This window comes from Cavia porcellus, unplaced genomic scaffold (genome assembly GCF_034190915.1).
Source record: "Cavia porcellus strain 051 isolate PalLab524CR breed Dunkin Hartley unplaced genomic scaffold, mCavPor4.1 scaffold_22, whole genome shotgun sequence".
NCBI classification, from domain to species: Eukaryota; Metazoa; Chordata; class Mammalia; order Rodentia; family Caviidae; genus Cavia; species Cavia porcellus.
Genome location: NW_026947505.1, coordinates 9,353,478 through 9,367,859, shown reverse-complemented (window position 1 = coordinate 9,367,859; position 14,382 = coordinate 9,353,478). Strand labels below are relative to the sequence as shown.

The window sequence follows — 14,382 nt, the reverse complement described above, 5'->3', positions numbered from 1 at the left end:
AGAGAAAAAGAAAAGTTATAGAAAAATACTAAACTGTCAATGGAAATGACTCGCAAACTTGGGGGGAGGGGTCATAAGCCTGGAATCCACTGAAAGTCATGGACACTGTCTCCCCAGAATGGTCAGGGCCAGGGCATGTGGTATCAAAACCCAAGGAGCAGATAAATACTGAGGAGTCCTCATGAGTTTCAAGAAAGTTCACCAATCGGCAGAAGGAATCTGCAGAGTGATTAAATTGCAATGGAGGAGGTTGAAAACCCTCAGAAAGGTGGAGCTCTATATTGTAAACTATAAAAGTAAAGAAAGACAGACTCCTAAAAAATAAATATTTGAACAGCTAAAAATACAAAAAAAGTCATCTTTTGGCAGATTACATTTTTTTCTCAAATTTAAATAAATAGCATTACCGTGCACCATGGAATATTTATAGCTTCCGAAGTGCTCAGACTCACCCTCCTTGTTTACTAGGGATGGTTGTTCCGTACTTGTGGGATCACCGCATTGACTCACTCACTTGTTGTTCACCATGTTCACCTGTTACATGCCCAGCAGTGTTCTGAACAGACAGAGCAATGGGTGGAAAAGGCAGTCTCCATATGAAGGATTCTTACACTTAGATCTTGGACCCAAAGATGACCAGTCATATAATATAACGACAGATGGTGACAAAGGTGCAAAGAGAAGTAAAGTGAGGTACAGACAGAAGGGGCAGGAATGCACGGAGACACTGGACAGTTCTCCATGGAAGTGACATCTTAGCAGAGGTCCCACAGAAGTGAGGGCACCTCACCAGCCCAAGGTACAGCAGCAAGTGATCCCCTGTGAAAGAACGCTGGCCTTTCCACTGAGCTGTGAGTCCATGATGCCAGGACACATATGCCCCTCACTTACTGCTAGATTCCCAGTGTACACAGTAGTCTCACAATAAATATTAACTGAGTGAGTATGTCCCCAAGAATCTCCTGAGGTAGAAAGATGAAATGTTATTATCACAGTTCCACTCACAAGAACATTCAGCGTCTTTTCAGTTACTCTTTTTCCTTGGCTGGCCACTGGCTGGAACTAGAGAGCAAGGACAGTCTCCTGGCTAGCACCTAGAAGCGAAACTGCAACTGATATTCAACCGTAAGTGTGTAACCCTCTGGGCTCACCTGGATCACAGTGAGTGAAGAGGAACCATCTTGGACTACACACAAAATATATATTATAGCTGATAAACACGAGGGAAAAGTTTATTTAAAATAATTTTTTATTATGACACTAACAAAAAAACCCCAAATGGACCAGAGCCTAAAGGTCAGAGAACTCTGATACAGGCAGCAATCTTATTTATTCAAATTCTCCATAAACTTATTGCCATAAAACTGACACCACCAACTTTCAAAAAGTAAAATGCTTTAGCTTTATGATGGGAATCATTTTAAATTTATTGTGCTCCTCTTTCTTTTTATTAAATTGAATAAAATGACCTTGTGGTAACTCGTCTTGAAAATGAGAGTTTTTAACAAATATCAGTTGTTCTTCTGTGACACAGTGAGATATGGTACATGGCTGGAGGCTGGTTCTTCCTTGTCTTTTCCTTGTGGTCATCTTGCATTGCATTATTTCCCTTCCCAATCTGCTCTCCACTGACTTTAACTTGCCCTCTCTCCATTCTCTCTTAGTCCCTAGTATCTCGTAGAGAACTGAAGACGGAAAGGGGAAAAAAGTTACGACACCAAGTGTTTGCCAAATGCCTTTTCAGCTGCATCCCTGGAGTACTATGTTCCATGTCTTTATAGCACTATGCAGAGTAGTTGTGTTCCAACTGTGAGATTATTTGCTTGCTTACATCCTCTTCAATTACTCTGTAAATTCAACAGAGATACCTACCTGCTACATTCACCACCCCATTTCCAATACCCTGCAGTATTCCTGACACATGGGAGATCCTCAGAAAAATGTTTAAATTCATGAAAAAACAAGCATCTTAAAGGAAAAGAAACACGCCTAAATTACAGTTGGGCTGTCTTCAATATATAAAACAAAGTCAAATTCTAAGCCTGAAGTAAGGGGAAAGGTTACATGAGCTCTGGAACAACTCTTTGGATGGGGCATTGAGATTCTCTATTTCAATTTCTTATGCACCAGCCCAGGACTGAGATTAGTGGGCCTCTGACAAATTTAGCTCACTGCGTCTACAGATTGGACTCAGGTAAGACAACTAATACAAATCAGTAATTTACATACAGTAAATTGATAAAGATAAGATTCTTTTCCTCACGCCTAAGACCGAGTAATGTCCATAACTTTCCTTGTTTGATATTATTTCTGCCAAATTCTTCTCCAAAAGCTTAATAAAGAGAATGAGAAATTAAATTAGATTGCTAACACTATACAACCATGAGCAAACTACTCTCTGTGCTTCAGTTTAACCACCTTAATACCAGGGGTAGTGACACAGCCCTGAGTTATTGGGAGGATTTCATAAGTTAATACAGGAACATCTTGGAAATTGAGCAAGGCACATGCTAAGTGCTGCCTTCAATCAGTTTTTACTAAAACACAAAGTCTTCACATCAATAATTTGAAAGAGTAAAACAGCAGCCTACCTGAGTAGAATCTCTTTTTCCTTTAGGTGTTTATCGAGATAGAAAAGAGACAGGTAAGACGTCTACAGTATGAAGTAAAAAATTGAAAACGTTCTTCTACATGACTCTTACCTTCAGTGGCTAAACACACTTAGAGACAGTGCTACTAAACAGCAGTTATTTTATTGGATAAAACACTGAACGAGGAAGAGTATTATTTGGTTCAATGTATTTTAGGATCGCTTCACAGTATGTAAAAAATTTTTGTATGTACTCTCATTTAATATCATAACAACCACAGAAATTACTACATCTCAAATATTTTGTAAAATAAATGAGACTAAAATAAATTATATAACTTGCTATGTGATTGATAACACAAAGAAGATTCAAATAAACTCTTCTGAACACAAATCTAGCATCTTTCAAGGGAGAAAAATGGCCATAATAAAAAGATGGGAAGCAAAGATGGTGAGCCCAAGTACTACTGCAGACTCCATTTTTAGTGCAGTTTTCAAACACATTGTAACTGGCTTAAAATTAATATGTTTTAAACTAATTTGTAAATATTTTATTAAAGAATAGTAGCAAGTCTGGAATTTAGTGCTTTGGATTTGCTCATTTGCAATAAGCAAATGTCAGGAGCCCTTAAGTATTTGTTCTCTCTCAGAAACAAGGCTACTTAAAAAGATCACACTGAAGTAGCCAGTGAGTGAGACCTTGTAAAACCAGGGTAACACATCTCGTTAAAAAGTCAGAGTTTCACAGTGTTCTCAAAGACAGATACACTAACATATTCTCACCCCTAAATTATAAAAGGAAACCTTTTAGGTAATCTAAACAAACCAAATGCCACCCTTAGTGCTTGCCTGTGCTTTCAAATGTCTAGCAGTGATGTCCATGTATTTTCACCAAAGTTCATTTTTCAGTGAAACTCATACCCTTGATAAAAAAAAAAAACCTCCTAGTCAACCTAAAACCTAACTGATATGACATGCACCTACAGATTTAATAATCAGTATCTTATTGAGATTTTTTAATCTAAGAGATTTGGATTCTTGCTTTACTCCGATTCAAATGCTTCTCTGTAGAATTCAAGTTACTCTTTAAAAGTCATAAATCAAATTAGAAATAAATGTCAGCTGATTCCAACACAAATCTGTAGATGGCATTGAATAACCATTTTTTCCGTGTTAAATGGTGAACTAAATTAATACATTTAAGTTAAATCATTTTCCTCACTTGAAAAGTGTATATATTTGCAACTAATGAACTTGTTGGAAAGGTTGACCAATGAAACTTACCTCCAGAAAAGTTCTCAAGTCTACTGTTCACCCTGCAATCGATTTGAAATCAACATTTCAGTAATATGATTATATGATTATTAAATTCTAATGAGTAAAAAGCTCAAAAAAATTAAAATGTTCAGTAGCCTGGGTGGTTTCTAAAAACGAAACTAGGCCAACAACTGAGAATTCTAGACCAGTTTTAATCATTAAAGGACCAAGAGAACCATGCATCACTACTCCAGGTCAAGCCAACTGATAACATCATTGAAATGTAAACTATAAATAAGATTTTAGATGCTGGCAAGTATCAAAGACTAATAGTATATAGAACTGGATAACTTTATCAAAGTAAGTATTTACATTTAAGTGCTTACAAACCACTTGGTAGATTTTTCAGAATGGCAAGGAATGTGGAGGCAATCTGGCTGTGACATCTGTGATTCTGTTAATGCGACAGACTTGGCAAGTTTCCCTGCCCGCCTTCCTGACTCCTCCAAACTCTGCATGCAGAGACAGCATTTCCACCCTGAGGAGTGCTTCTCACAGGCCTTTGGTCATTCCAATTTCCTATTGGAAATTCTTGCAGCTGAGCAAAAATATCAGTTCACTCCCACCCTGATAAAGAACACTGGTGTTCCCAGCTAACGAGATAATTGTTTCATTTCCTTCTGTAATGGTTCAGCCTCAGAACGTCTTTGGAAACATGGTGAATAGAAAGCCACCGCAATGACTTAAGCATGAGTTCAAAAGGGCACTGCTTTACTTGGATCAGTTCAATCAGGTCTGATGACATAGCTAGAAAACAAACAAGATGTGGAACTGAAAATTCTTTGATGAGACAGCATTCATCTTGACAGTTTTTTGAATCTCCACTTACTTGCACCACACCCTGAATGATATCTCTGTGTTCTATAACACTACTCATACATAATCTATTTCTATAATCACCCTGGCAAGAGAAAACTTTATACTGAACTGCAAAAAATGCCAACATGCGAATAGCTGTAAATCCTCCTAGAGTCAGTCTGTTATGTAGATATACAGTGTGGCCTTGGAGGAGGATTATACACACAAGCAGACATACATACACACCCACAGACATTTCCATGGGAAACTATTAAGAAGTGGTTGGGTCTTTCTATCTGTAAAAGAAAAAAATCTAAAGGCAATAGATAATCTAAAGCAAACCAAACTGTATGGCTTATCATTTACTCTGTTTCCTGGATAATCTATTTAAGTTTCTGTTTCCCTTCCCACAGTTGCAAACATCCAACTGTGGACTGTGGACTCCAGGTATAAACCTTCTCAGTTTGCACATCACTGCTGAAAAGAATTTACAGAATCGTGCAGGTTATGCATCCTACAGAGGCTTCCACATTTGCCTTACTCACCCTTTGCAACACTTACTCCCGCTAAATATATCATTTCCATCATTCTCACCTTTTCCTCCTCTTCCTGTCACTTCCGCCACTCTCTAGCATTTCCCCCAGTTACCATTCTTGTTATTCAGAAGGTGATTCTCAGACCTGGAAAGATCAGTCTCACCCCAGAGCTTTTTAGATTTATGGAATCACTGATATCCATTAGACAAAATGTGCAGTTTAAGATTTTAAATGATTCTAAGAAGGCTTCCTTTAAACAACAACATGCTACAGAAGATACTCACAATCTTCATGCACACAGCATCCCCTAAGAGGATCTCACAAATCCTGGTGTCACATTTGCTACTAGTTCATTCAGGGCAAACAAACTCAGGGCTTTACTAATCACTCAGTCTCTCTTTTTGAGGATTTGAAGTTAGAGATGCAGATACTTTCCTCAGAAAATGACATGGTAGCAAAGCTGATAACAATGAAAACAGAAACAAAAATATAGTGGACAAAAAGATGAGAGCAAATCAGATCCTTGAGAAACAGACTTTTAATCCCCGACTTTCAAATGGTAGCTTTTCCTGGATGCTGTGGCAAGAATCCCTAGTATATCTACTTCCATGCTTCTTCCCTTGGTCCAGCTTTACTGGATTTGATTCTTGCAAGCAAATGTATCCCAAGCCAATACACTATGGGGTCCTCCTTTCTCTATTTATTCTACCTGGGTGATCACGTTTGAACAAAAGCCTTCATTATACTAAGGTCATACATGAGGCCACCAAACTGAGGCCATCCATGCACCATATCCACTCTTGCAAAGGTCTACTAGACATCTTTCCTTGGCTATTCAACAGATTCATCAATCCAAACACCATTCTCCAATAATTAGTATCCTCTTTATAAATAGCAGCATAAGAGTATTCAAAGTTTAAGTTTCTCAACTCCTCTCTTGGAGAGAAGCCACAATACAAGTCTGGTGAATACTCTCATCTCCTCTAACTCATTTGCCCCATAGCTACCAGAAATATCTATCAAAATGCAAATGTAAATATGAAAATATATTTTCTTTCATTCCAAATCCTCTCTCAGATCCAGGAAGACAAGGCCCTTGAATGACATACGCAGCCTTGCATATTTGCTCAGTTCATGATTTGTGTCACCCCTTACCATCACCCTGCTTCGATTCACTCTAGCAACTTAAACATCTCTATGCTTGGCACGGTGTCAGGTCTGAGAATACAATCAGGTACAAGAATTCATCCCTGATTTCGTGGAATTCATAGGTTATTGGAAATGTAGATGAATAGCGGTAACACCTAATGCTCATTGCTCTGATAACGCAAGTAATTTGAATGCCACGGCCTAGGTCCTAGGCTTAGACGTGTAGAAATGCGGCCACTGTTAACAGAGGAGAAAGAAGCTGAGATCTTAACACCTCTTGAGAGTGACAAAGAAGAAGGGTAGATAGGGATAAAAAAAAGGTGAGGGTGCTTCAGGCAGTGGGATAAGCAGGGCTGAAAGCTGAGTGAGACTGAATGTGGATTATTCAAGTAAAGGACGAGTTTAGCTTGGCTAAGGTATAGTGTGCAAGATAGAAGTAAGAAATAAAGACAATGGAGGGAGTGATTAGACTTTACAGGGTTCTACAAGGTCTGTCAAAAATTTGAAAAATAATAAGAGCAGCAGGGAAAATAAAGTAAAAAACCAGGTGTGTGTTTCCTATAGAGATTAGTTTTTAAAACCTCATCCCTCTATAGAAAGATAACACAAAACTACCAACAGACTAAGATTCTTATAAGAATCACTCTAGCCTAACTCTAAGAATTTGACCAATGACAAGAAGAAAGACAAAAGACAGAAAGCTATGCTGACAGTTTGTTTGTGAGAAAAAAATAGCGTACAGTGGCAGGCCTGCCTAATTCCACAAGGACTGAATTTTCTGGGGCAAAGCCTGTTTGTTGATAGGCAGTAAAGTGACTGTTTCAGCATCCATCAAAGATCTGTCTTATTTTGATCTTCTGTGTTAATACGTCTCCAAAAACACTGAGGAACTAGAAAACAATCATTCACCTAACATTAATTTCACTTGAGTATGTCACAGAAAATCCCTGTGGATTATCTAGGCAGTGTCACGGGGCAAAACTGGTTTACGTTGGCACTTACTCTGAAGAATACTGGTAAGTAGTACCAACAAAGGAGAGAATGTCTTAGCCTCGTAAAAGTTAGCTATAATTTTAATACCCATAAAGACAATGACATCATTGCTGGCTAAACAGCACATTACTAACTTCTTGGGCACATGAATGTAGCTAATGAGATATTCTTATTAGGACTATACTTGGCTCATCCTTAGATGCACCAATAATGCTGCCTTTCAGTTTTATTTTGATTATGCTGTTGTTTAATAGAACAGTTCATTCATTCCCTTTCCTGGCCTTCTCTTCCATTCTTGTTTGATTTTCTTTTATATGTTTTTACGTATAGCTACCAGAGGATAGTCAGAAGGCGAGGGAGGAATAAAATAAATATTAGGAGACATTAAAGGTTTTTCTTCCTATTATTCCACGTAATGCCGCACAGGTGAAGAACCTGAAATTACTAGCTAGAGAAGATTTTACATTTACAAACTCACTTTCCCAATAAGTTGGGAGAATATATTTGAAGAAGATGGTAGTAGCAGGGTAAGTGTACATGTTAGCTCAAATTTTCCAAATGAGTCTTTAATTTGAGGACATAAAAAGCCCTCACTCAGGTTCCTGTACACAAATGGAAACATTTGAAATAGTCAAGGTTTGGCACAAATTACAGATACAACTGGCATGATTTCATGCCTTTATGGAATACATGGTTCTATAAACATCATAGTACTAAGAAATGCCTGATTTTAAAAATTCACAATATAGATTTTAAAGAATATTTTTAGTAAAACTTTCCATTTTATGTATGAAGTGCTTGTTTATTGTATTCATCTAACTGCTTCAACTCATTTTTCAAAATATTTACATGTTAACTTTTCACACAGATCTGTTAATATGTTAGTGGAGTCTGTGTATAGATGATAAACAAATTATGCTGTTCTGCTCAACAAATTCTGATTTTTCTGAACTTTCAAATGTTTTCTTCAATTCTGACTTTCTTCTAACTAGAAGATAATATCTAACTGTGGAAAAAAATAATGATGTGGACCACATGCTTATAAAGCTGAAGCAGAAATTTTCCACATCTCCAGATCTAAAAGTATGCCTTTCAAGGTAGGTCCTTTAAAATTTAAATGCACTCATACAAACTCGTGAAACATCATTATAAAACACAACCACATGTGGAGTAAGAGAAATAACCATAATAATAGTAATAACTATAATTTAAAAAACTAGCATATAATAACTGATTACTATGTGCTAAATGAGAGAAGAAAGACAAAAATCACCGTCCTCAAGCTTATGTGTGTATCCTGCCATATGACAATCACAGATGCTTCTGGTCTTGGACCTTCCATTGATCAATCATCAAATGACCTTGAGTCAGTCACCAGACGTGGAGTCCTTGGTTTCCATGTTTTACAAATCATGTCTTTTGGTTCCAGAGTCTAGGATTGGCGATAGATTTAGCTTCTCATGCACAATAGAGCTTCAGTTCCTTCCTGCACTATAAAGAAGCTTCCAGAAGAATTATAAAATATCTAGTGCTTCCCTAAAGAGGAGACTATCTTGATGTATCATCACAAGGTCACAAGGCGGGAGGAGCTTTTTGAGTATTCATGAGACACTACCTGTTCACATTCACTTGGCCACTTTTAAGCCATAAGTCTGAGGTCTTAGGGGTCAGCCAACACAGGTTTCATTCAAGTACAACTAATGGTCAGCAAATGGTCAGACTTCTGAGGTACATTCCTACTGCTCAAGAAAATTTCCACATCTTGATAACAGTACTTATTGGGCTATTTTGAAAATTGCTGGCTCAGAATTATAGAGCAAGCTGTGACAGATTGTGAAGATTTAGAGTGTGGGTACATTAGGGGAAAAATCAACCCTTTTCTACTTCATATAGCTGTGTTAGTGTGCTCTTGATGCTTATCAGCTTACTCTATAAAGAAAAAGGCTTATTACTTTATTACTTGTATAAAGTTAATATGCTGAAGTTTGGTTTGCCACACCATTGCTAAAATGTTTATCCAATTTCAGGTTGCACTGGGTTGGATGAGACGATGCAGATGCTAACCTCACACCCCCTGTAGATTATGTGCCTGGAATCATCCTTCAAATGTCCTGCATTTCAACTGCTTTTCCTGTTTCCCAGGTATCCTCCACATCAGTCACAAGTCTACAGCAAAAACACATTTGAAAAAGTTCATGAAGGTTACTGAACTTTATAATTATAAGTTTCCAGGGGAGTCTAAAAATCGACTTGCTTTCTGTCTTCTTCCAGGCTGTCATATTTTTAAACTTCAGGAAAATGGTAGAGTAACTTGTTCTAGGTGGGTGAGTAAGGTCACACCTGCAGGCGAGCCAGAGAGAAAGCCAAGCCACCAAAAGTGGGTGGGCTGGGTGGTCTGCAGAACAAACAGTGAAGCATGTTTCCAATAGGAGGCCCAGGCCTAAAAACAGAAGAAGGTCAGTGTCCCAGAGGCTTGGACTTTGGAAAACCTTACTGCTTTCAGGGAGTGTACTGCACACATCTCTCTCTCCTTATTGGAGGAGTCGAGGGGTCGTTCAAAATTTCTGAAGAACTGCTTCTATGCTTCTAATTGCCATTTATGTTTGTGGTGTTATTTGGGAGAAAAAGATATATTATTTTAAATACAGATTTTTTTCATGGTCCCATTTATCAAGCAGGGAAGTTCTGTAAGACATCATCTTGGGAAGTACTTTTATTATGTAAAATACTCTGGGTCAGGACAAAATAGAACACATCTTAGTCTTCCTATTCTTCATGACAAGAACACTGCTGGTGAGATAGAATGAGCCCTAGAATTTCCTAAAATTATATGGAGATCCATTTTACAAAAAAATTGAGAGGGAAATTTTAAGCAGTGGCCATTTGGAATTCCCCTACAGAGGCAAAGCTGTAAATGCTTATTTGGTTTCCACAGGGGAAGGTTTTATGTTGGGAAGGTCATTTTCCATCAGTCCTCAACAAGAAAAGATGGGACATGATAGATTTTTGGATTTTTACAAATGAATGACAATGTAGAAGGTGTTTGCATAACAGACGTTTCTAAAAGTTATCTGCTAAGAAAGTCTGAGTTCTATATCAAACAAAATCAAAATGATGTTTTTTCTCCTTCAATAAGATCAACTGAGTTTCAGTTCTTAAAATGAGCACAATATTATGCATTACTTTCTAAAGTATGAGGTACAGTGTCTAAACAGGAAAATTTGTAGCTTTTCTATGGAAAATATCTCCCCTCAAAACCAAAGTTAATTGAAATTTCAATAAAACGACATTTGCCTGTAAAATTGTTAATAGCTGATATACACGTGATTTTGTCTTAAGGGCATAGCTTTTTAAATGATCATAAATAGTTTCTCCTAACATATCCTTTTTATGAAAATGATGTTATGATACCTCACAAACTTCTGTAAAATTCAGTCATTGTTCAAAAACAAGAACTTGAAGCTCCAAGGTTACTATTTGTCATACACCAAACATAAATTTACATTTCACATTGAACTGACAGTTCTGCTCCAAGCTCTTGGCCAAAACACAAAAGAAAATGTTATAAATGCGTTTAAGAATTAATGTGCAACTGACAAACTCAGGATCACATTGGATTATTAACAACTCAGACACAGCAAAATTCCTTTTTACCAAATATAATGAGAAGTACAAAATCTTAAAAGGCACCCTATTTTATTGTCTCTTTTTGCCATATTTAAATGTTTGCTCACAGGAGAGTTGAAAGTTAAACACATGCAGTTCATATAAGCTATTCTGGAAATGAGCCTAAGCTTCTATTTGCCCTGGCTCCTGTACTGTTCCTGTTCCAACATCTTTACAGCTGCTCTCAGCATGTAAAGGCTCTGTACACTTGCCTGGAAATAGCACATTGCTTAGCTGGAATTTCTGCACAGCATTTCAGTGAAAGACACTGCTGTCCTCTAGAGCACATTATTCAACAATTAGATTTGGCAGCTGAAGCAAAGGACAAAGACAGCACTATATCCTATCTGGTTCTACCAATGTGCTTCATGATGTCATTTGGAGGTACAGCCTTTCAATTCAGAGTGTGATTTTTCTGTACAACTTTTAGAGCTGTAGAAGCCATGTAAAAAGAAATACATCTTATTCCTGGGCACTATTTTTCCCCCAGAAATATAAAATATAACAGCTCTAGTTAAAAAGTCTCATAAGTTAAGTGAATTTTTGAAGCAAAAGCATTAATCAAGAAAAAATGCAAACTAAATGAGATTTTAAAGGAAAAATGTACATAAATTTTGCTTTCCTCAGTATAACATCCAAGTTCGTCTTGGTAGATTTAAAAAATAAAAGGCAAAGATCATGCTAAGGTTTAGCTGATAGGATCTGGGATTTTAGGGGAATGTTGGGAGGGAAGAATTATAAGCTAAGAACATTTACTATAAATCATAATTAACTCATTGAGAGAGGGTTGCTTTTTGTTATATAAAATTAGGGTATTATTATGATAGATTAAGATAGCATAAAGCACAAGGTCATGAGTTCGATTCCCAGCATCTAAATAAATAAATAAAATATATTTTCCTCCTGACCTCATTTAGTAATTGGCAGCAAGGAACATAGAGATGTAAAATAAAATAAGACTAATGTTGGACCCATCTTGGTTGGGAACTATTTGCTGTCTTCTTCCTCTTTGATTCTTTGGGTTGTATTCAATAAAAATGGAGTAGAGGGAAAAGAAAAACAGTAGGTGGTATATCGCCACGCCACGATGATCCACTTATCACGAGTTCACGCTTGTGACAGTGTGTAAAACCAGTATATAAAATTACAGATTTCCTGCATCCCACATACAGAAAGGCCTGGGGTTCTTTGAGGAGGGATGGGAGATACAGAAGATTTGCATGGTCTTGAGGTCTGCCCTCTGAAGTTTAAGACTTTTTCTTAGCATGTCTCATCCAATTTTATGGGCTTGCTTTCCTTGTGAGATTTGTTTCTTGATTAAATATCATAAATTCAAAAAATAAAACAGATTTTTAAAAGAACAAAAAAGGGTGAGTTTTTATATATAAATGATGTGTTTGTTTTCTGGGTGTATATATTATACATGTAGGTCCAATTTCTCTAGGGTAAAACATTATATCTATGTGGTTTACTTATAAATCTTTAGTGCTTAACATTATACCCAGCATAGACTGATTATTTAAATATGCATAAATTGAGAAAAAATTCTAAATTTCAGAATACATATATGGTAAATTTTTAAAATGATGAATATTTTACTTGGTTAATAAAAAGATCAATTTGGTACTCCTTCCCCCTTCTGGTCTTGATAAAAGTTAAGGTGAATTCCATTCAAAACTGACATTATATTTGATTTCTGCCATTATATTTTGATGTCTGCCTCACACTGACTTTTTCTGCACATGTTGTGATTACAGCACACTTTACAAATATTAAAGAGGAGAGGCTCTTCTGTGCAGAAGACAGAGCACCATGTCTGTGGTGCTTGAAACCTCCTGCAAAGGAGGGTCACTGTCCTCATGGGCAAGTTGTTCACTTTCTACATCTGACCATCTGGACGTCTATCAATAATAACATTTAGTATGATGCTGCTCAAAACCTATTCCATCTACCTCATGTCTCACTCAACACGCAGAGATACCCACTTTAACTGCTACTTAAAATGAAAATGGGAATCACTTCTGTTTCTCATGGACGCAAGTATTCTCTAATAATTCTGCACTTATACTGAGTTTAAACATAGAAAGTAAGTTTTAGAATGTCTAAAGTATCGTAAGCCATGCACTGGTGCCTCTTCTAGCAAATTAAATTATTAGAACCACCTGATAAAGAAAGTGATATTATCATTTTATTGATTAGAAGTCAGAGATTTACATATATGTTCACAAATTATTTTGCTTTTGTAATATCATTCACATCCTTCTAAAAGTCAAGAATCACATCTAACATGGTTTAAGTCAACATTATAAGATGAATTTACCTCTGGGGGTAGCAGTATCAGTAGTTATAGTATTGATAAGAATAAAATTGATAATAAAATTTTATTTTTAATGTAATATAAGTAGATAGCAATAAAGTAAATATATAAAGCATTCCTCTATGAGAAAATACAACAAAATTCCACAACAAAATACTTAGAGAAAACACAGCTCAAATTTTCTGCAGAATCAAAGGGTCTGAAGAATCGTAGAGTTTGATAGTATACCGTACTGTCTCTCTTACTTTAAAAGGCAGATTTATGAAGAGACCAAGAGCTTTGAATCATCTGGACTAGCCATTTGTATGTGATCTTAGCAAATTACTCAATCTTTCTTTAGAAAAAGGAGAATATCACTGCCTTTCTTGTGGTCACTCTATGGATTAGTGAAGCCCACACAGAGTGGCATATGTAATAGCTGACACAGTGCAGTTATTTAATTAACGGTGGTAGTGTGCGCTGTGGAACACTGGCTGGATCGCCCTGCTGCTGAGACTTAGCCAGAGACAGTTAATTCACTGTTGCCTTCCTCCAAAAAACTGCTGTCACCCTGAGAAAGATACCTCACTCAGAGTGCTGCTCCTTCCCAGGACAGCCTCCATCCTGTGACTGATCGAAATGGGGCTACAAAGTCCACTCCCTCAGCTCCTATTTAAGCAACTAGGAAGACAATTCCACCCCTAAAGCGTCCTAGAAAAGGACCAAATCCACTGTGACTGTGACACAGCCCAATGGACTCCTTTGCTTGGTCTATCCTTCCTTCACTACCCCCAGGTGTGGGTCTAGCATGAGTCCTCAGAAACTTCATGGATTCTAATTTTCATCTCAGATTCTAGCATTCCAGGGACTTGACCGGCAATCTCTTGTTATTTGACTGTCTTGTGCTTTACTAAAGCAATTAGCATAAAGAATGCTTGACAAAGAACTCTTAACTTCAGTAACGTAGTGGAACAACATTCAGAAGTAAAAGCCAGAAGATATAGATTCTGGTTCTACTCGTTACCTCCTGGCTAGAT

The 14,382-nt window shown here is 37.0% G+C and overlaps 1 protein-coding gene across 11 annotated transcripts in view; it reads right to left on the bottom strand.

Annotated features, from left to right (window-relative positions):
- Positions 1-14,382, bottom strand: part of Adgrg6 (adhesion G protein-coupled receptor G6) — a 128,312-nt gene that overhangs the window by 71,528 nt on the left and 42,402 nt on the right. For 4 of the 11 annotated variants that reach the window (XM_063233386.1, XM_063233392.1, XM_063233394.1 and 1 more), the window contains exon 3: positions 3,875-3,906. The exons of the other annotated variants lie outside the window; for them this stretch is intronic. In XM_063233386.1, coding sequence (XP_063089456.1) covers positions 3,875-3,906 — 32 coding nt within the window. The remainder of the gene's footprint in view (positions 1-3,874; positions 3,907-14,382) is intronic. 11 annotated transcript variants of the gene reach the window in all.